Here is a 21,928-nt window from a genome sequence, read left to right as displayed (position 1 = left end):
CTTGAGACGTCTTTAGTCAAAAAGGTGGTGTTTTAGAAGCACGGGGCAGGACCTGTGGGCAGAAAGAGCTTCACTGGGGTCTTGAGGAGTGGCCCATTATATACTTTCAAGTTGGGAGGGGGCTAGGAATAGTGTAAATCTCCCAGGTATTCTGGAAACAAGGTTTCCAGGGGACTAGCTATTGTTAGAAAAAGGTCATTTATTAGTGTTAAGTAAAAACTCAGTCATGAGACCCTTCAGATGTATATTGTGGGACATATGCTTGGGGGATGATTGCCAACCTGTATCTAGGAGGGGGTGGGATGGGTAGAGATAAAGGAAGTTTCCAAAGGAATCTTTATATGTTGAAGTAGATTCACAGGATCCTGCAGATTGGGCTAAAATTGCCTTTGGCCCTTAGCGAAGTATTAACACCAAGGCAGGGGAGTTCCAAGAGGGATGTCACTCTGCCTGTTGTAAGGGCTTATGAATGGGCTGCAAGTTGTAAGGAAATTTAATTATTCTTTTGCCTGTTTCCCACATCAAGAAGACCTGGGTTTATATTTTTTGCTGGGCTACTTACCTATTGGCTCATGTACTCTTAGGCAAGTCAAGTCACCTAACCCCCTAACTCTTGTCTTCTGGTTTGCAAAATGGGATAATAGTTCCTACTGTTGTGAATATTAAGAAAGTATTAAAAAAAAAAAAACCCTAGAATAGTGCCTGCCATTTACCAGGTACCTTTCTCATGAAATCTCTACATCTGTATTAGAAATGATAGCAATGCTGGGTAGGCCAGCTGCTTATTCAGTTGCTGGGGAGTTGACATCCTAGATTTGTTTTCAGGGGAAACCTATGAAATGCTTTACAATTCCACAGAGTCTTCTGAGAAAATAAGTACAATAAGGTATTTTTTCATAAATATTGAGGATGGGAGGCACCGAGAGCCAGTCTAGCAAATTAAAGGATCCAAACAAAAGAGAAAACATTGGCATGCCCCTTCTCTCCTCACTAGGACTCGATATTGCACTTGCACCCTAGTCCATGATGGGGAGAAAGGATGGGTTCCTAATGGGCTCTGTTAGCCACAGCCTCCTGCCTTCCCTTACCACTTGGTCCTTGTTCCATCATTAGCATCTCTCACATTGTATTACAAAAGCCACCCATCTTTATGAATCATCTGTACTTAGTTCAGCTTCTCCAACTAGACCCTGGGTTATCACAGGCGCCTTTCCTTATTTATTTTGTCTCCCTAAGGGAAATTCCGGGAATCTAGAAGCTTCTGTTTAGTATGTAAATTGTAAAGAGAGACTGCCATTTTCTAACTAAAATGTGACCCCTTTTAGTGCTGTGATGAGGTCATTGGGATGTTCATTTTCATCTTTAAGGGATGGCTATGAAGTTAACAGAACTGCCCTCGGAGGAACCATTAGGAAGGCTAAGAAGGGCTGAGGCTCTGACCCACATTTCAGTTTATAAGGGCTGCCATCTTCCTGCTGTGTCATTCCTTTCTTATCTCAACCTCTCTTGGCAGCTCTTTTTAATTGCTGCTCCTTGAGATGGAATTCTTGTTCCTCTGTAAGAATAGCTCAAAATTTAAGAAACCAGCTTTTTTTTTTTTTTTTTTTTTTTTTTAATGTGCTGCTCTTCTCCAGAGGCTATGTGTTTATCAGATTTGCTTTCCAGTCTTGAGGTTTGGCAATCTTGTTTTGGATTTCCACATATTCCTCATGCTGTAATGTTTCCTCACCTTTTATGATTCCATTTTTGAATGATTGGGCTCAGAATCATAGTCTCAACAGTCCACAGCTCAGATTCTATAGTTTACCATATAAGTAAAAGGCTGGTGCTCTTTAGCTCTCAATACACAAATGGACCTGCTTCATGGTGATATGCATTCAGGTTCCACATTAATTATTTCTAACCAGGAATCAAGTGGGTGGGTACTCCTGGTGATGCTGGTAGTAGACTAACATTTGTTTGGGGTGGGAGAGGGTGGTAAAACATAATCAGTGCTGTGAATCTAAGTACTGCCCCCCAAGTGAGTTCCAAATACCAACTAGTATCTCAATGATGAAAATTTGCTAAAGTCTTAAAACCAAAAACTGTACTGTCATTTGGAGTTACGTTGACTTGTCTTTGGTCTTGCGTGACACCCCCAACTTTCCCTTTCAAAACACCTGATCTTCCTCTAAATAATGGACATCTGATATTCAGATGCTGGCCTCTGCTATTTCTTCTTACATTTCCTTGTCTGTTTTCCTACCACTGAATTTGTTCATGCCTTCAAGATCCTCACATGCACCCCAGTGCATTCTTTTTTCCCCCAATCTTCCCCCCTTCTGTTCATCTATTTCTGTCTATCCGGTTTAAATGGCAACCTCTTCCTACAGTGGCAGCCTCTTCAGTGGGTAGTGTTGTAAAACAATATAGATCTTTTTCCTCCTTACTCAGAAAAACTAATGTCTTTTGTGGTCAGAAAGAAAATTAGTAGCAGCTGAAAGTAGAATTTTAATGACACTAAGACCTAATTGTTATTCAGCTTCGACTTTAAATCCTGCCTCCTCTTCCACAAATTCCTATTAATTCATCAGCTAAATAATGTGGCTGCCACTAAAGATTCTGACATCTAATTCTCTGCCTGTGCAGGTTTATTGCCAGGGTGAAAAATACTTTGTCTTTTTACTTTCATTTTTAAAAACAAGCATAATGAAAATATAAAATATTGTTTAGGATTTATCTAAGAAGACTTGCAGTTTCTTTGAGAAATGGTTGAATGGGGAGATGTGAATCAAATTCGGAACCTCTCTGTCCCGGCCTCCTAGTCCGGGAATAAGTATGAGCCAATTGGACATGGAGAAGATCTCTCTATATTTTTAACTGTGATCCATATTCATTTACTTCTTTTAAATGTTAAGGGTAATTTTTGAGATGGCAGAGGATTAGGAATTAGCCATGTAACCTTATGAATTATGATGACTGTCATCATCAGAAGAGGTTGGGTTTACACAATATCCCACCACAAGTAGAGCACTAGATTATTTCCTTCTGCAATATAAGCCTGCTATTCTGAAACTTGCTGCCAGGAGGTGGTTGGGGATATTTATAAGCACAGAAGCATTTTCTTATGGATTGAATCAGCAATGGGGGTAGCCAGGAGGTTTCCCAGGATTCACCCCTAGGGTACAACATTCTGGGTGTAGTTTACAGAATGATTCAATTCATGTCCAGCTACATGACAGATGTCCCTTCCAGACACAGATTAACGAGGCAGGTCTGGGTGTGGATTGAGTTTGCCCTTTAGTTAGGTTCAAATGCATAGAAGAGAAATGAGCCGAGGGGGGAGGTAATTCCTTTAAGATGTGACTAAAGGATCAAGATGAAAAGAAATAGGATACTTGGGTACTTCCAGATTCAAGCCAGCTCTCTCATTAACTTTTGATAGAAATTACTGTTTACTGTAATCCAGCCCTGGGTTTACCTCTTATGCCCAAATAGTAAATGCATCTTCATGGCTGAGTGGTAGATAAACAACGTTTATCTGACTGGGTTTGAGGAGACTGGAGGAACCCTTTTGGCTGCTCTAATTTGCTAGTAGTATAAAATCCGTCCTCTTCACCATCTTTCCTTCTTCCCGGCCGCCGCAGCCACGAAGGTCGAGCTGTGCAGTTTCAGTGGGTGCAAGATTTACCCCGGACACGGCAGGCCCTACGCCAGGTACGGACAGGAAGGTTTTCCAGTTTCTTTCTTTTTTTTTTTTTTCCAGTTTCTTAACACAAAATGCGAGTCGGCCTTCCTTTCCAAGAGGAACCCTCGGCAGATAAACTGGACTGTCCTCTACAGAGAAAGCACAGAAAGGGACAGTCGGAAGAAATTCAAAAGAAAAGAACCCGCCGTGCAAAGTCCAGAGGGCCATCCCTGGGCCATCTCGTGCCGATATAATGGCCAAGAGGAATCAGAAACCTGAAGTTAGGAAGGCGCAATGAGAACAGGCCATCAGGGCTGCCAAGGAAGCAAAAAAGGCTAAGCAAGCGTCTAAAAAGACAGCAATGGCTGCTGCCTAAGCAAAAGATTGTGAAGCCCTGTGAAGGTTTCCACAACCTGAGTTGGTGGAAAACGCTAAGTTAGTGGATCAGATTTTTAAATAAACATCTGATTCTAACTAAAATAAATAAAATAAAATAATAAAATAAAATAAAATAAAATAAAATAAAATAAAATAAAATAAAAATCCTACTAGTCTGCTTATAATAGCTATCTTTAGTACTCGGCAGGGGTGTTAGTTTTTAAAATTGTTTTCCCTTTGAAATCTTGGCTTTATTTATTTATTTATGATTTATTTATTTATTCATGAGAGACACACGGGGGCTGGGGGGTGGCGGGACACAGGCAGAGAGAGAAGCAGGCTCCATGCAGGGAACCTGATGTGGGACGTGATCCTGGGACTCCAGGATCACGCCCTGGTCCAAAAGTAGGTGCTAAACCGCTGAGCCACCCAGGGATCCCTGAAATCTTGGCTTTAAAAACAAAAAAGAAAGCTTCAGAATCTCCCTTCCCTTCTTTCCTAATTCCTTGGCATCCAAAAAAAAAAAGGAAAAATTCCTCAAAAAAACCCACCCCTCCCTCAACCTGCAACTTCTAAACAGGATGTAAATACCATGGTGAATATCTCACTAGACTAAGTAGCTTCACTAGTTACTTAAGAAAGGCTATCTTTGGAGTGCCTGGGTGGCACAGTTGTTTGAGTGACCGACTATTGGTTTCATCTCAGGTCATGATCTTAGGATCTTGAGATCAAGCCCCGGTCAGGCTCTGCACCTAGTGCAGGCTCAGGCTCTGCTTAAGACTTTCCTCCTTCTGCCCCCTTCCCTCTGTGTACATACATGGTCTCAAAAAAAAAAAAAAGGCTGTCTTCTGTCTTCATATTCACTTATCATTCATATCAGTGAGGGACTCAGCAGGAAATATTAGGTCCACTTGGTTAGGGTTCTGAAGAGAATTAATAAAGAGACTTTTTACAGAGGTGTGAGTGGAGTTAAGGAAATCACCAAAGGATGTTGAGATACCCAGGGCCTAGCTGAAGCAGGAATTGAAGGATCAAAAGAAGCAAACAATATTCCAGAGCCTGAAAAGACCTGAAGTTATGAAACGGGGCCTCCAGACAAGGAGCAATAGTTACAGAGGCATGAGGGGGTATAGAGGAAACTCTGACTATTCTCTCACCTGTCCCCCCATTGGCCAAAACCAATTAAAAGACAAAAGGCAAGGCAAGGAAGCCAGATGATGTCCTCTGAAGGGATCAACCCCTCCAGGGCTATGGAGACTTGAAGGGAACGGAGGGGGCAGGGGAAAAATGGAGACTACCCAGTGCCTATGCCTTATAAATTATTAAATTAGTATTATTGGTCATGTGGTTGGTAGTGCCTGCCCTATAATTAGTCCCATCTTGTACAGTGGTAATACTCTCTGCCTAAAGAGACAATCCTTGTTTCTTTTGATAATTTTAAATGTTAAAAAAAAGTAGTAGTATATTTTCAACAAATAATGTTGAGGAAACTGGATGTCCATAAGCAAAAGAATAAAGTTGGACCTTGCCTTACACCATATAGAGAAGTTAACTCAAAATGGATCAAAGACCTAAACATAAGAGGAAAAGCTATAAACCTGTCAGAAGAAAACATAGGAGAAAAACTTCAAGACATTTGCTATGACAGTCATTTCTCAGATGTGGTACCAAAGGCATAGGCAACAAAAGTACAAATAGATAAATTGGACTAAATAAAAATTTAAAACATCAAAGAACACAATCAACAGAGTGAAAATGCAACCCATGGAATGAGTAAAATATTTGCAGATCATATATCTGGTGAAAGATTAGTATCCAGAATATATAAAGAACTTCTACAACTCAACAACAAAACCCAAGCAACTCGATTTAAAAATAGGGAAAGGACTGATAGATATTGCTCAAAGAAGATCTACAAGTGGCCAATAAACACATGAAAAGATGCTCAACATCACTAATCATTAGAGAAATGCAAACCCAAACCACAAGGAGATACAAGTTCACACCTATTGGGATGACTACTCTCCAAAACCAAAGCAAAACAAACAAAACCCCAAAAGTAGCAAGAATTAGTAAGGATGTGGAGAAATTGGCGCCCTTGTGCACTGTTAGTAGGAAGGTAAAATGATGCAGCTGCTATGGAAAACAGTATGGCAGTTCATTAAAAATTTAAAAATAGAAGGGTGCCTGGGTGGCTCAATTGGTTAAGCACCTGCCTTTGGCTCAGGTCATGATGCTGGAGTCCCAGGATGGAGCCCCATGTTGGACTCCCTGCCCAGCAGGAAGTCTGCTTCTCCCTCTCCCTCTGCCACTCCCTTTGTTCCTTCTCTCTTTCACTCTCTCTATAAAATAAAACCCTTAAAAATTAAAAAAAAATTATCATCTGATCCAGTAATTCCACTTCTAAGTGTATATGCAAAAGAAATGAAAGCAGAGTCTACACACATCCATGTTCAGAGCAGCATTATTCATAATAGCCAAAAGATGGAAGCAGCCCAAAAGTCCACTGACAGATAAATGGATAAGCACAATGTGGCATGTACATGGAATGTTATTCAGACTTAAGAAAAATTTTACACAAGCTACAACATGGATAAACTTCAAGGACATTATGCTAACTAAGATAAACTGGTCACCAAAAGTCATATATTCTATTATTCTACTTATATGAAGTACTTGGACCAGTCAAAGTCATAGAGACAGAAGATAAAATGGTAATTTCCAGGGGCTGGGGTGAAGGGAAAATGGGGAGTTATTGTTTGATGGATACAGAGTCAGTTTTGCACGGTAAAAAGAGTTCTGAGGATGGATGGTGGTGACTGTGAATATACCTAATGTCACTAAACTGTATATACACATATAAATGGTTATAATGATGAATTTTATGTGTACTTTGCCACATTTTTTAAAAATAAAAAATGTAGTATGGAGAACCCAGCACCTAAATTGTTAAAAAATCAAGTTTTTCCAACATTATTTTTATGTCAAAGAATTTTATAAAAGCCATAAATCACTTCCTGAATGAATTCACAATCAAGATGGACTCTTTAGTAACTTGATTTGGTCAGGAACAAAAATCATAACATGACAGAGCAAGAGCTGCTTGAGGGGACCTCAATAATTAATGAACTTTGGAAAATACCCTAAGCCTCTATTTATTTATAATGAAAATACTTATGCATATTCAGAGCTTTTTGTATCTGCAAGACTGTTGACAAAGCAGATAAATAATCCAAACACAGATTTGCTCACCTGGGTATCTAAGGGCAGAGAGGCCAAAGGTCAGGATTCCGTCCTAGTCTTCTGATGGTTACTGATTTTTGTTCTCCAGATATGTAGGTGGCCAGCGTCCCATGGGTCCGAAAAGGCCCTGTGACATGACTCCAGGTATGATTTCTCTCTTTATCATCCTTTCTCCATTTTGGAATATGTAATGTTTCATTTGAAAGGAATAGAATTCTAGAGCTACCTCTTGTCTACTTGTATTTCTCATGTAAGTGTGGCTTTTTCATTTTTTATCATCATTATTCTTACTATTATTTCTACATACGCCCTGGACTTCTTAATACTCTTAGTGGCTTGCATCGTCACAGACCTAAGGAACTCAAGCATGCTCCACCAGGCAGTGGTGCACGAAATGGAGGATCATGTTCAGGGCATCCACGAAGCTCACTTGGCAGGACAGGGCCACTGGTACAATGATGGGAAAAGGTGGGAGATTTGTTCTTTTCCTTTCACAGATCCCAGAGGACTTTGTTTCTGTCCCTTACTTAAAAACCACTCATAAGTGTTACCTCCTGTGATGGTTAATTTTATGTGCCAACCTGACGGGCCACGAGGTGCCCAAACATTTGGTCAAACGTTATTGTGGATGCATTTATTTGTGAGTGTTTCTGAGTACGATTAACATTTGAATCAATAGAAGACCGAGTAAAGCCAGCTGCCCTCCCTAATAAAGGGGGGGGGGTCTCCTACAATCAAAATTGAAGAATAGAATAAGAAGACCGAGAAAGAGGGAACTCTGCTTGTCTGACTGTTGAGCTGAGACATCTGTCTTCCTCTCCTCTTGGCCTGAAATTTATACCATTGGCTCCCTCAGGACTCCAGCTTGCCAACTTCAGATCTTGGGATTTCTAGCCTCCATAATCATGTGAGTCAATTTCTTATTTCATATAGATCTCCTATTGGTTCTATTTCTTTGGAAAACCCTAATATGTCTGCATTATTGGAAAGGTTTGGAGCTTATTTTTTTTGGCCTTGATAGCAGCAAAGATTGATTTATGGTGGAAGCTAATACTGACAGTGGCAAAGGCCAATATGAAAATAATCACTTGAATGAAAGTCAGAAGATAAAGATGCTAACGTCAATGTGTTACTAACCAGTTCGGTGGGACTGTAGCAACCCAGGCACTATTTGTAGAAATTCACTTGTGCTGCCCTTCAGACCATCCCAGATCTTAGTGGCTTAAAACAACCATTTATTTAGCTCATGATTCTTTGGGTTGACTGAACAGTTCTTCTGGTCTGGTGTGTGCTCACCTGGTTTTTGCTGGGTTTCCTCAGAAATCTTGAGTTAGTTGGCAGGTTGACTGGTGTTGGATGAGCTAGGCTGGCTTTACTGACCTCTCTGGGAATGGGAGGCAGCTGGCCAAAGCCCCAGGGAACTAGACCCACCTCTCATCATCCCGCAGGCTGGTCCTGGCTTCTTTCCAGGATGATTACGGCGTTCCTAGGAGCAGCAAGAAAAAATAGCCCAACACCCAAGCACTTTTGGGTCTCTGCTGTTGTCACATTTGCTACTGTTCTGTGGGCCAAAGCAAGTCTCCTGGCCAAACCCAGACTCAGAGTGGAGAATTAGGCTCTGCCTCTTAATGGGAGGGGCTAAGGTCCCATTGCAAGGGGTGAGGGGGAACAAGAAGGATCCAAGGCTGTATTTGCCATCTACCACACGGAAGCCCTCAATTTCACATTCCCCTAATTTAATTCTCCCTGTAACCTTGGGAGGTAGGCATTAGGTCTGGCCTGGGTTAGATCCCAGGTCTAACTCTAAAGGACTCCCTTATTAGATCCTTTGAATCCGGGAATTCTGGTTTGTGTCTTTTGATTTCTTTGGCAGCCTCGGAGTCCAGGTACTCTTTTCTGGGACAGGCATCCTGCTAATTTAATTCTGAACACTCATCTGCGCAGATGTCATTCCACCCAGGAGGAATGAAGCAGCAGCGGCCTGCGGTATAATCACCACAAAGCTAAGCTTTTGAGTAGTCAATACATGTTTATAAAGCACTTTTTATAAAGCTTAGGTGCAAGGCACATTTGCAAGGAAGCGAGGTGGAGAGTGGGAGACCCTCTGTGGAGACGGGTAACGGAGGAAGTTTGGCCCCAAGGCGCTGACGTTAATCGTGTACAGTGCCCAAAACAGACCGAACGCAGGACCAACAGCGCCCGTGGTCACTCTGTGGGAAAGCAGCATCTGCGGGTAATGGCCTTTGAATGTGGGTGTGAAACCAAGACTTTTAGGCTCCTGCCTTCTCCTCCCGGCTGTCAGCCTCTCCTACGAGGCCCATCTCTTCTCCTCTTTTTCTTTACTGTCATCCCCTAGATTCTGAGATATTTTGACACGAGGGCCTTTCACCAGCTCCTTCATGCACACCCTCTTCTTCAAGGAAGGTGGTCCCCTCCCTTCCTCCCCACTTTCGGTGAGCAGGTTTTATTTCCATATCCATTACTTCTCAGAGCCTCTTCCTGAAACACATCCAGGCCAGCCTCCTTGCCTCAGTTGAGGCTACTTCCCATTGCTCGACTCCCCACTCTCCTCTTCCCGTGTCTCTTTCATCCTTGAAGGCCTCATTTCACCTCCTAAATCATCGGTGACGCTTCTGAGCAGCCCTCTCTGGGGACACAGAGTTTATCTCAACCTACACCTCCCATGGACTGGACTGCTTGATGGCCGGGAGGAGTGAGCCTCTGCCCACAGTGGCAAAGGGAAGGAGTGACCTTTACCTGCCTCCAACTGGGTCCCTTCCTGAGGACCCAAAACATTACCTCCACATCTGTCAGGTGGGACTGTACTTTTGTTTGTTTGTTTGTTTGTTTACTGTCATAAGTTTATGTTTTTTAAATTTTTTATTGGAGTTCCATTTGCCAACATATAGCATAACACCCAGTGCTCATCCCACCAAATGCCCCCCTCAGTGCCCATCATCCAGTCACCCCAACCCCCTGCTCACCTCCCCATTCACTACCCCTCGTTCATTTCCCAGAGTTAGGTGTCTCTCATGTTCTGTCACCCTCACTGATATTTTCACTCATTTTCTCTCCTTTCCCTTTATTCCCTTGTTTGTTCGTTTGTTTTTGGTGCAAAATGGTGGTTTTATTAAAGCATGGGGACAGGACTCATGGGCAGGTAGAGCTGTTGCCTTTATTCCGTTTCACTAATTTTTATATTCCCCAAATGAATGAGACCATATTATGTTTGTCCTTTTCTGATTGACTTAGTTCACTCAGCATAATACGCTCCAGGGACTGTACTTTTAATTCCTTTTTAAAATCTCTCTATCCTGTTGCCCAACTATCATGCAAATCCCTTGACGAAAGAGATCAAGAGTTACCTTTCCTGTACTTAGTGCCTGAGACAGGCCCCTCTTACACGGGTTGTGAGATCAGTGGTATTGGTTACCTGGCTGTTTCCTGTGCTCTCCCCCAGAGCCTGCTCTTCCATAGAGCACCACTCTTTCAAGCTGGTTCTTCACTACATGAAGAATATTGTGATTTTTGAAGTATAGGGCTTGTGGTGGGGTTTCTCATACAGTTCATTACCTGTCTTCTTTGCTCTTCCTTCTCTTTGATTATTCACTGCCATTGAGATGTCCCTCAAACCCTCTTTCCTTTCTACTCCCCCTGACATTTCTTTCTGAATTCCTCCTGGACACTCTTTTTTTAAAAAATTATTTATTCATGAGAGACCCAGAGAGAGATGCAGAGACATAAGCAGAGGGAGAAGCAGGCTCCCCACAGGGAGTCCGATGTAGGACTCGATCCCAGAACCCCAGGATCACACCCTGAGCCAAGGGCAGACGCTCAACACTCAAGTGGCTGAGCCACCCAGGTGTCCCAACCTCTTGGTCTTCTTTGATCTTCTTTTGAATGTCCTAGTATAACATTCTCAAGTCCTCATGGCTTCTTCCAAAAGATTGCATACTGTCCCTTTGGTCATCATTTTAACATTTTACTCATTTTGATCTTAAGTGATCGTGACCATCCTGATGAAATCCACCGTTCTGTCTTCAAAGGTTATCTGAACTAGAAATTCAGATATGAATTAGAACTAGAAATGATCCTTTCCTGGGTCCTCTGTTCAGATTTTACTCATGACCTGATGCTTGCAGTTCCTTTTCAAACATTTTTTCATTGGCTTGATTTTTCTGCCTCTGCCTGGGAGCTTTTGAGATCGCCTCCTCCTAGACTGTAGTCTTTATTTTTGGTCTCCATGGCAGTATTTGATAGGGAGTACCTATTTGGGGGGCACCCCCCCAAACCCCTTTGATATCTACTTGGAACACATATTATTTGACTCAGTCAAGTCCTGCCTAGATTTTATCAGGTCCTACCAGCCCAATGAATTTCTACCACCATAATCTGGATGTAGTTCATTTCTGCAAAGATAACAAATGAAGTCCCTCATTTTTGTACTATTTTTCCCCAACCTAATTGTGAGGCTCAAAGTGTCTGTCTTAACATTGTGAAGGATCCTTCCACACAATATTGTGTCAAGGCCCCAGGTTAGGTTCTCATGACTCCTGTATTTTCCCTCTTTAGCCTTTATGGCCATTGAAATTAAATGTTTAATTTTATAATTATTTGCTTAAGGTCTATAGTCCCACTAGCCTGTTATTAGATAATGAACTTCCTTATGAAGAATCATCTCTTCTTCATAGAAAGGGCTAACAAAACAAAAAAGGTACAATGTTAATGCATTAAATTATCTCAACTTTAAGGGTCTCCACTGTCTTAGTTTGGGCTGCTATAACAGAGTACTGTAAACCAGGTGATTTACAGACAAGAGAAATTTACTTCTCCTAGTTCTGGAGGCGGCTGGAAGTACAAGATCATGGCGCCAGGTTCAGGTTCTGGTGAAGACCTGCCAGCTCGCAAACTCTCCCCCTCCCCTGTATCCTCACTCGGCAGAAAGAGGGAGCTAGCTCTCTGGCTTCTTGTAATCCCATTCCTGAGAACTCCAGCCTTAGGACCTAATCAGTTCTGAGAGGTCCCACCTCCTTATACCATCACACTGGGGATTACATTTCAACATATGAACTTGAGGGGAGGAGGGGAATAAAAAATCAGTCCAGTCCGTACCATCCCTCCTCATGAACTTTTACTAAAGTAGTTGAGTGGAAGTACAGTGTTTTGTTTTCTTTTTAAAATTTATTTCTTTGAGTAATCTCTACACCCAACATGGGGCTTGAATTCCCAACACTGAGATCAAGAGTCACATGCTCTCCCCACTGAGCCAGCCAGGCGTCCCATGAAGTACAGTGATTTGATCAAGGATGTGGGCTGGGAAACCAAGCTCTCTCAGAGTCTCAGCTTTGCCACTATGTGACAAAGTACGTTTAGTGGGTTATAACCTCTCTATGCCTATATTACTCACCTGTAATATGAGGATAATTTTAATCTCTATTTTGTAGGGTGCTTAGAGGGATGAAATTAATTGATATATGTAAATCACTTATAAGGGTGCCTGGCACATTAGTAAGTACCCATAAACACTAGTAGTGGTTATGTTTTCATTGTTATTATGGTGCCTTCTATGGCCTATCTGTTCTCCCATTTCATATTTTGTAAAAATTTAAATATTCCATTAAAAAATATCACAAATTCAAGGTGCTGCCGTTTCAACATACCTAAGAAGCACTGTCCCACTATTTTTCCTTGCACACAATTGGGATATAGGTACATGAAGGGGATGGAGGCACACATTCTTTGCTTTGCCCAGAGAATCCTACACTCCTAGGAAGGTACTCTCCCCAATTATGAGAAATACAGGGTTGGTCCCTGCCTTTTTTTTTTTTTTTTAAAGATTTTCTATTTATGCATTTAAGATTGGGGTTGGGGAAGCAAAGCACAAGCAGGGAGAGGATAAGAGGCAAAGGGAGAGGCAGACTCCCCACTGAGCTGGAGCCGGATATAGGGCTGGATCCTAGAGACCTGGAGATCATGACCTGAGCTGAAGGGAGATGCTTAACCATTTTCTTTCCATGGTCAATTACATTAGCATGCTGGCTCCAGATTGGGGGAGACCCCTGTTCCACACAAAAAGTCAAGAGTAAGGGTAAATAATATTTTGGTGAAGCAGCAAGAGCAAAGACTGAGCAGGGAGAGGCTGAAACTTAATCCCTGCTCAGCCGCTAACAAATTGGGTGATCTGGGGGAAGTGATTGTCTCTGGTGGACCATCAGTTTCTTCTCCTGTAAAAGGGAAAATTCGCTAAGATAAGCTTTTAAGTTCTTTCTAGTTCTGACATGCTATGATTCTAATATGAAAGGGTCATTCTCTGAGTGAATTCCCTTATTTATACTTAATATGAACTGATAAATGTTTTTCTTTCCTGGGACCTCGTGTACAGCTTTATCTTGACTCACATTTTCCATCTGCAGAAACAGTAGTTGAAGGCAGACTGGAACTGGTCACTCTGGGTTTGGATTTCAGCATCACCCTTTGAATTTGGGCCAGTTATTTAACTTCTCTAGGCCTCAGTGACCTCATCTGTCAAATGGGGTTAGACAAAGGGCAATTGTGAAGGTGAAAAGAAAGCATTTAGAAATACATAGGTCCAGTGGCACCCGGATGGCTCGGTCGGTTAAGCATCAGACTGGATTTCGGCTCAGGCCATGGTCTCAGGGTGGTGAGACTGAGCCTGTGTCTGGCTCCACTCTCAGCAGGCAGTATTCTTGTCTCCCTTTCCCTCCACCTCTGCCACATGTGCTCTTTCTAATAAATAAATAAATCTTAAAATAAAAAAGAAATACATAACTCTAGAGGCTATAGTTCATTTAATGTCCTGTAGGGTTTTAACCAGTTTTTTTCCTTTAACTGAGTGAACTTATTTCCCAATGCCTTTCTTTAGACTATAAATACCCCATTAACATCTTACTGGTTCTCTCATTAATTAATGAGTTGATTAATGTTTTATTAATTTTTGTTTTATTCCAGTGTTTTATTCCATTTTTATATGAGAATCATGCTTTTAACTTTTTGAAAATTACTGACAGGTCCTAACTTTGTCTTAAGACACTGTCTTCAATAGATTGACATTGGCAAACCTGCTTTGCTAGAAACACTGATTATTTTAAGAAACCAAAACCACACCGGGTTTCCATTTTTATACTTTGTGCCCCCTTCTTCCCTATGTCAGTTAGCGAGAGCCAGATCCTTTGGGGGTGACGATGAGGAAAAACCCCTTGGAGGAGTCTCTACCCCCTGGAAAAAGACATAAGCAAGTAGCAAGATGAGCCAAGCAAAAAGAGGTATTTTCATTGTGGCCTTTACATTTATGACTAGCAAGATAATGAAGGAAGGTAATGCTGAAAGCTTTATGTCAGTTTTAACGGTCCCTCAAGCCCTGAAAAAGATAATAGTCAATGGATGGTGTCCATGAGGGTTCTTTCTTCTTCTCCCCTGACAGCCATTGACAGGATCATTTCGTATTTGCAACTGCTATCACTGAAGCATGGAGAAAAGGCCCTGTAAGGGCAGGAGGACGAGGGCGACTTCCCTGCAGGGATCTCTATTGTCGTCACTATGGCAGTGATAGTTGCTATAATTTTCATTCTGCTTTTCCCATAGCCTACTTTGTGGAGCTCAAGGCTATGGGATTTGGGTCACATAAAATCACCCCAGCGTAAAATCATGCTTTGTCATCTTGCAAGAGTATTTTATGAAACTGCACAGAGAACCTATGCAACAAGATAAACATAATTACCAATGCAGGTCACTTGACTAGTACAATTACTTATGGGGTGCTAATAGCTTTTCGGAGGCTCTCAGGTGCAGTGTCAATTGCACGATCGTTTTTTCTCGGTTTGGATTGTCGGACCACGGCCTGTTTTTCTCCCCAAGGACATGGCTTATCACTTCAGGGGGGAAGTGTCCCCGTCCGGTAGCCTCTCTTTATTGTCCACAATTAAATAACAAGGACGGGGCCGTGCCCTCCCTTCCACTTAGGCACCACGCGGTCTCCTAACAGGGCGCGGCCGCCCGCCCGCCCGCCCGCTTTGAAGTGTCGGCACCAGAGACGCGCGACCCTCGCCAGCCCCAGCCCGCGGCGCCCCCGCGAGGGCAGCAGGGGACGGGGGGCTCGCGGGGGGGCTCGCGGGGGGGCTCGCGGCGGGAGCAGCGATGCCACCAACTAAAACGGGGCGCGGGGAGGCAGCCCGACGAGTCGGGTCGGAGAGGAAGAAAAGGTCCGGAGCCAGCGGCCCCGCGGACAGTCACCGGGCCGCGGGCGGGGCGGGGCTGCGGCCCACAAGCCCTTGCGGCGTCTCCTAGGCAACCGCGACAAACAAGATGGCGGCCGCCGGGAGCGATCCCCCGGGGCCGAGGCCTTCCTCTCTGCAGAGCCGCGCACGAGCCGGAGGCCGGTCCACGCTGCTGCGCTCAGAAAAAGAGCGTCAGTCTTGCAGGTCTTCCTTTCCCATGGGGCAGAGGCCGGAAGGTACTTTCCACAAAGCCTCCTCCTACCTGCTCCAGCAGCTCATTCACCGCTCTCGGGAGTCGGACGCGGGCGGAGAGGAATACGGGGACGACTGCGAGGGCGAGGCGGAGTCCGAGGAGTCCTCAGAGTCCGAGATGCTGAATTTGGAGGTGTGCCTTGCCCCGGCCCCGTGCGCTCGCCCCCCGCGCGCCCCGCCGCAGCCCTCGGGCCGGGCCCTCGTAGTCCCCTCGTTGGTCCCTGCACCCTGGCGCCTGGCGGTCCAGCTACAGAGCGTCCCTCTGAAAGTTTCCACCGCTTCCTACGGGGAGTCAGAGCCTTGGCTTGCTCTTTTTCTTTCTTTCTTTGTTTTTTAATCGGAGTTCGATTTGCCAACATATAGCATAACCCCCAGCGCTCACCCCGTCAAGTGCCGCCCCAGTGCCCGCCACCCAGTCACCCCCACCCCCGCCCTCCTCCCCTTCCACCACCCCTAGTTCGTTTCCCAGAGTCAGGAGTCTTCATGTTCTGTCTCCCTCTCTGATATTTCCCACTCATCTTCTCTCCTTTCCCCTTTATTCCCTTTCACTATTTTTTATATTCCCCAAGTGAATGAGGCCATATAACGTTTGTCCCCCTTGGCTTTCCACAGCCGTGCTTCTGCGCGACTGCGAAGTACTCCCCCGTCGGGCCCCTTCTTCCTCCTTCCTGGGGGTGGTGGTGGCGATGACTCTCCGGAGATAATCCGATGAAGGCTGACCAAGTGACTAACAAGTCTAAGGTCTTCCTTCCGCGGGGTGTGCGATGCCTCACCCCTGCAGCCCCTCACTGTGGGGCTGTTTGCGCAGGGGAAGGTTTCTTACTTCCCCACCTGTATTGCCTGAGGTGTGGCTTTGCCTTCACATCAAGTATAAATTCTCTTTTCTGCAGCACCTCTTCTAAACATCACCCACTTCTGCTTCTTTCCTACACTCATCTTGAGCCTCTTACTTTTGTACACCACTGCCTGGTCTGTTTGTTTTTTGGTTTGGAGAAGGCTTTTTTTCTGGTCCCTTTCCACCACTTACCACTTGCTTCCCTTGGCTTCTAATATATTGTTTGCTTTTCTTCAAAAACATAAATTGATTTGCTTCCTTTCACTAAACTGTCAGGTTTTCCTCTGACTTGGCTGCCAGGAAACTCCGAATCAATATAGTTTTTCTTTAGGGTTTCTGTCCCCTTTCCTCTTCCTTCGTAGTATAAAGTGCTGCCAACTCTTTTCTCAAGTAGATAGAATACCGAGAAATAGAATGTTTCCGGTACACCTCCCACCCCCCTTTCTGTGATATTCTGGCTTCCCCGCTCTACATCTCGGAGCATTTTCCTAGTCCTCTCTTCTCTTTGAGGCCAAACTTTTTTTTTGTTTGTTTTTCTTATTCCTTTTCTCTTTCACAAACTCCGTCCCCTCATTTGTCCTCTTTCTTCGTATTCACCCCATTAACCACCTACACTCTTTTTTCCCCTTAGGTTCTCTTCTTTTGTCCACTTTCAATATTTGTCCCATTTAAAAAAATTTATTTATTTATTCATGAGAGACCCAGAGAGAGGCAGAGACATAGGCAGAGGGAGAAGCAGGCTCCATGTGAGGATCAGCCCTGAGCGGAAGGCAGATGCTCAACCACTGAGCCACCCAGGCACCCCTGGCCCATTTTTCCACCCTTAGCTCCTATCTTGACTTTATTTTCTACTTCCTTCTATGTGGGCTACTTACACATTCGTTTTTCTTAAAGTGGACGATAGAAAATTATTATGTTGTTTGTGGTTTGTTGGTTTACTTCGCTACCCTTAACAGTGACAAATACAAAACCGTAGCAGTGTTTTTACAACTTTGAGATGTTTGTATGGTTTCTACCAGCTTCCGCCCCAAAGGAATTCACAGATGAAGCACCGGTTTACTTTATTATTCTAATTAACACATGCTCTTGGGCTATGGGCTTCATTAGTGTTGGTATTAATCTGTCTTCAGTATACCATTAACAAACCATTGGGGGAGTTGGCTTGAACTGGTTGTAGGCTATGTGTGGAAAAGTTTATTTTTTCTTCCACTTACATTCTAAATATTTATTTTGTGTTTTTACATCCTATTTTAGCTTTTTGTGGTATCTAAGTGGTTTTAATATGCTGAATAAGCTGAAAACTTTTAATAGGAAAGTTTTAGACTTTCATGTCCAGAGATTTATTGTCCATCTCCTAGCCTGGTGAAGGCTTCTCATGCTATGATGGTTAACATAACAGTGGTTATTGAGTGCCTATAATGTAATTAGTTTCAGAAGCTCCTGAGAAACTTAGGGAAGGTAGTACAGCTGGTCTTCCATTAGTATTGTCTTTAGTTTTGAGATTTTGAACAAGTTCTTTCACTTCTGTGTCTCATCTGAGAATTCTAATGATACCTATCTCATAGGAGAGTTGTGAGAATTAGATGAGAACCTGTATATAAAACACAGCATAATATATTGTTTTTACTCTTACTAATACAAGCAGTAATAACACATGTTTTTTATCTGCTAAGTAGCTCATTAAGTGACTTGATTAATGTAGCTGACTTTGGACAAACATTCATTGGCTGATTGCTATGTAGGAACCACTGACTACATACAGCAGAAGCGTCTGGGCCAATGACATGTGTCTGGTGCAGGAAACTACTTTGCCAGTAACTTAATTTGGGTTATAATGCCTACTCGTGGGATAGTTATAAACGTCAAATTGGATAAGAAAGTCTTAAAGTTCTTGATATTGTGTCTGATACAGAGTAGGTTCCTAAAAGTTATAGAGGCAATGCATAATAGTAATGGCAGAAGATGAGTACGTCATTGTGGTTATAGATGTTCCCTGCATTCAAGGTCAGATGAGGATGTGAGTAAACCACAGCTGTTCAGCATCTAAAGCATTATACACACAGGTGTGTGCAGATGACAGCTGGATTGCAGGGATCATGGAAGATTTCAAGGGAAGCAGACCCTTGTCTGAGTGGAGAGGGGGTGTGTGTGCAGGCATACAGCAGCTGTTCCTACTGATGACATATAGGTGAGAGCAAAAAAAGCAGCTGAGGTGGGGGTCAGATTGTGGAAGGTTTTACGCTGTTTTACAGACTGTGGACTTGGGTCTCTAAGCAGTGGGAAACTGCCTTGGTGGCCAACTGGAGTTGGATTAGAGGATGGTAAGGCTGGAGACAGATCAATGAGAAGACTATCTAGCAATGTTTGTGGAGGAGAGATGAGTCTGGATTAAGGCAGTGGAAGTGGGAATGGAAAGAAAGACAAAGACATTTAAGATATTTAAGGTGGGACACTTACTAATTAGACATTGGAAGTCTGGGATGACTGCTAGGTCTGTGGCATGGCTTAGGGGCATATTAAGGCCATTCACCACAATAGAAAACACATGTGGCTGCTCAGGAAAGGGTCAGATACAGGAGTCACATGACTCTGGAAATCGGGCGGGGGGTTGGGGGGGGCTAAAGGTAGTCAGGGCAGGAGACCTGGGATCATCCAGGAAGAGAAGAGGGGGGGCCAAGGTAAGAACCCAGGGGGTACAGCAGATGAAGAGGAACGAGAGTGAGCATAGAATGGAAAGGAACGGTAAGAGGAGGGCGAAGAAAGGAGGGCCTGTGTGATGGGAAGCCAAGGCAAAGAGGCGTCTCAAGAATGTGGAAATGACTTTTGCCCATTTCATGATTGGATTGTTTGTTTCTTTGCTGTTGAGTTTAATAAGTTCTTTATAGATCTTGGAAACTAGCCCTTTATCTGATGCGTCATTTGCAAATATCTTCTCCCATCCTGTAGGTTGTCTTTGAGTTTTGTTGACCGTATACTTTGCTGTGCAAAAGCTTCTTATCTTGATGAAGTCCCAATAGTTCATTTTTGCTTTTGTTTCTTTTGCCTTCGTGGATGTATCTTGCAAGAAGTTACTGTGGCTGAGTTCAAAGGAGGGTATTATGCTGAGTGAAGTAAGTCAATCGGAGAAGAACAAACATATGTTCTCATTCATTTGGGGAATAAAGATAATAGTGAAAGGGAATATAAGGGAAGGGAGAAGAAATGTGTGGCAAATATCAGAAAGGGAGACAGAACATAAAGACTCCTAACTCTGGGAAACGAACTAGGGGTGGTGGAAGGGGAGGAGGGTGGGGGGTGGGGGTGAATGGGTGACGGGCATTGAGGGGGGCACTTGACGGGATGAGCACTGGGTGTTATTCTGTATGTTGGTAAATTGAACACCAATAAAAAATAAATTTATTAAAAAAGAATGTGGAAATGAGTAGTGCTGCCAGTGGGTTAAGTGGGAAGGGGCCTACAAAGTGCTCATTCACTTTGCCTGTGTGAGGGTGATTGGAGACCTTGGCCCGTGCGGTTTTGTGAAGTGGCAAGGCAGGAGCCTAACTGAAGCGGCTGAAGAGTGGATGGGAGGTGAGCAAGGGGGCACTAAAGGATGGAAAAGCAACTCTGCAGTAGCTTGGTTCTCCAGGGCAACTAGCTGTAGCTAAAGGAACACGTGGGACTGAGGAAATGAAGAGACCCATGGCCCCGCACAGCTGGGGCACTGGCAGGGTGCAGGATGACGGCGGGGAGGGACTGGTTGAAATCCCAGGCGAAGAGGGCAGGAGGGATGGTCCCCGAGCAGGGGCCCTGAGTGTGGAAAAGAAGCAGTCCGCCTCGGAGACCCGATTGAAGGGCAATGAGGACGGACAGGTGCAGAAGGCTGAGAAAGGTGAATGTCTGATGGCTTCTGCTTTGCCTCGGAAGTGCAGGAGCAAAGCATCTGCTGAGAGTGAGGATGAAGGAGTTGGAGGCTGGAGGAGACGATGAGGATGTGGTAGCCAAGAGGGGGGCACTGAAAGGCAGTACAGAACAAGGCCCTGGAATACCACCAGGCCCAGTTCAGAGTTGACTCTGGAAAGGTACTAGCATGGGTGGTGGTGGGGCCTCCCCCAGCCCATCAGTAGCTCAAGGGCAGGAGCAGTTTGAGCTCTTTCAGCCGTGTTTGAGCACCAATCACACACCAGGCTTCGGATCCCCTCTCTGACTTTATGCTTCAGCAGTTATAACTCTGCTTTCCCCGGTGGGCTATGCTCACCTTTGCCTTTGGAATTTTGTACACGTTGCCCTTTTGCCTGCAGTGTGCTTCTTGGTCCTCTTTTCCTGCCCTTCTCCTTTGCCAGAGTAATGCAGTTACTTGGGTTTCAGCTTGGTTTCTTTCCCCCCCCAGCAAGCCTTTGCTAACCTCCTAATCCCCTCTAGAACTGGCATAAAATGGATGCCCTGCTTATAGTCAAAGCACCCTGCTACTTGTTTTACAATATTTATCAAACTACTGAAATTGCTTGTGTACTTGTCTGTCTCCCAGATTGAATTGTAAATCTTTTAAGGACAGGTACCATGTCTTATTCATGATTCTGTCCACCGAGCCCTCACATACTGGCTGGCATGTGCCTGGCATGCTATAAAGATTTTTATCCCAAATGAATGGTTAGCATGACACAATCCCTGCCTCAGCGCAGTGGTTGTTGGTGAACCCTATTCAGGTTTGGGTGTCTGTTGGTCGTTTGAGTCAGGGGATGAAGTAGACATTAAAATGGCTCAGGGGATCCCAAGTAGGGAAGGAAGTGGGAGGAGACAGACTCTGAGAAAGGGAAGGATGAATAGACTGGGGATTTTGTTGTCATCACAGAATAAGGTCGACAGTGGTTGGAAAGGTTGTAGGATCACAGAGAATACTAGGTTCTGAGGTTTCTAAGGTGGAACAGTTGAGCATGATGACTCGGTCCAGGGCAAGGCCATGGGAGCCAGGGGCTGAAGCTGAGTAGAGATTAACTTCAAGTGTCTGGAGTTGAGAAAGAAACATGTCTATGTTCATGTGGTTGGGAGTGGTAGGGGAATTGACTGGCCATCCTTAGGCTCTGAAGCCACTAAGATCAAGTAGGGCTTGTAAAGGTTTGAAAATCCGAAGATCAGAAGGGAAAAGCATGATACTGATAAGTGGCTAGAACTTCAGCGGAGATGAGAGGGGGTCATCATGGGGAGGCTTACCTTGGGGATCTGGGAAAGTGCTGACTGGCGTGGCCTGTCTCTGTATCAGTGGCTATGCTGAAACACCGACATTTACCTACTATTGGTCAGGGGTGCAACATCTTCTCATATCCAGGAAATAGAGGGGGT

General features: G+C 44.1%; 1 protein-coding gene across 8 annotated transcripts in view; it reads left to right on the top strand.

The window, feature by feature from the left end:
* The first annotated feature begins 15,593 nt into the window (after positions 1 to 15,593).
* LRGUK (leucine rich repeats and guanylate kinase domain containing) overlaps positions 15,594 to 21,928 on the top strand; it is a 113,641-nt gene continuing 107,306 nt past the window's right edge. For all 8 annotated transcript variants that reach the window (XM_025471704.3, XM_049093457.1, XM_025471706.3 and 5 more), the window contains exon 1: positions 15,594 to 15,907. In XM_025471704.3, coding sequence (XP_025327489.1) covers positions 15,611 to 15,907 — 297 coding nt within the window. In that variant the 5' untranslated portion in view covers positions 15,594 to 15,610. The remainder of the gene's footprint in view (positions 15,908 to 21,928) is intronic.

Source organism: Canis lupus, chromosome 14 (genome assembly GCF_003254725.2).
Source record: "Canis lupus dingo isolate Sandy chromosome 14, ASM325472v2, whole genome shotgun sequence".
NCBI classification, from domain to species: Eukaryota; Metazoa; Chordata; class Mammalia; order Carnivora; family Canidae; genus Canis; species Canis lupus.
Note: the sequence above shows the minus strand (reverse complement) of the source record. Positions and strands in the feature narration are given on the sequence as shown.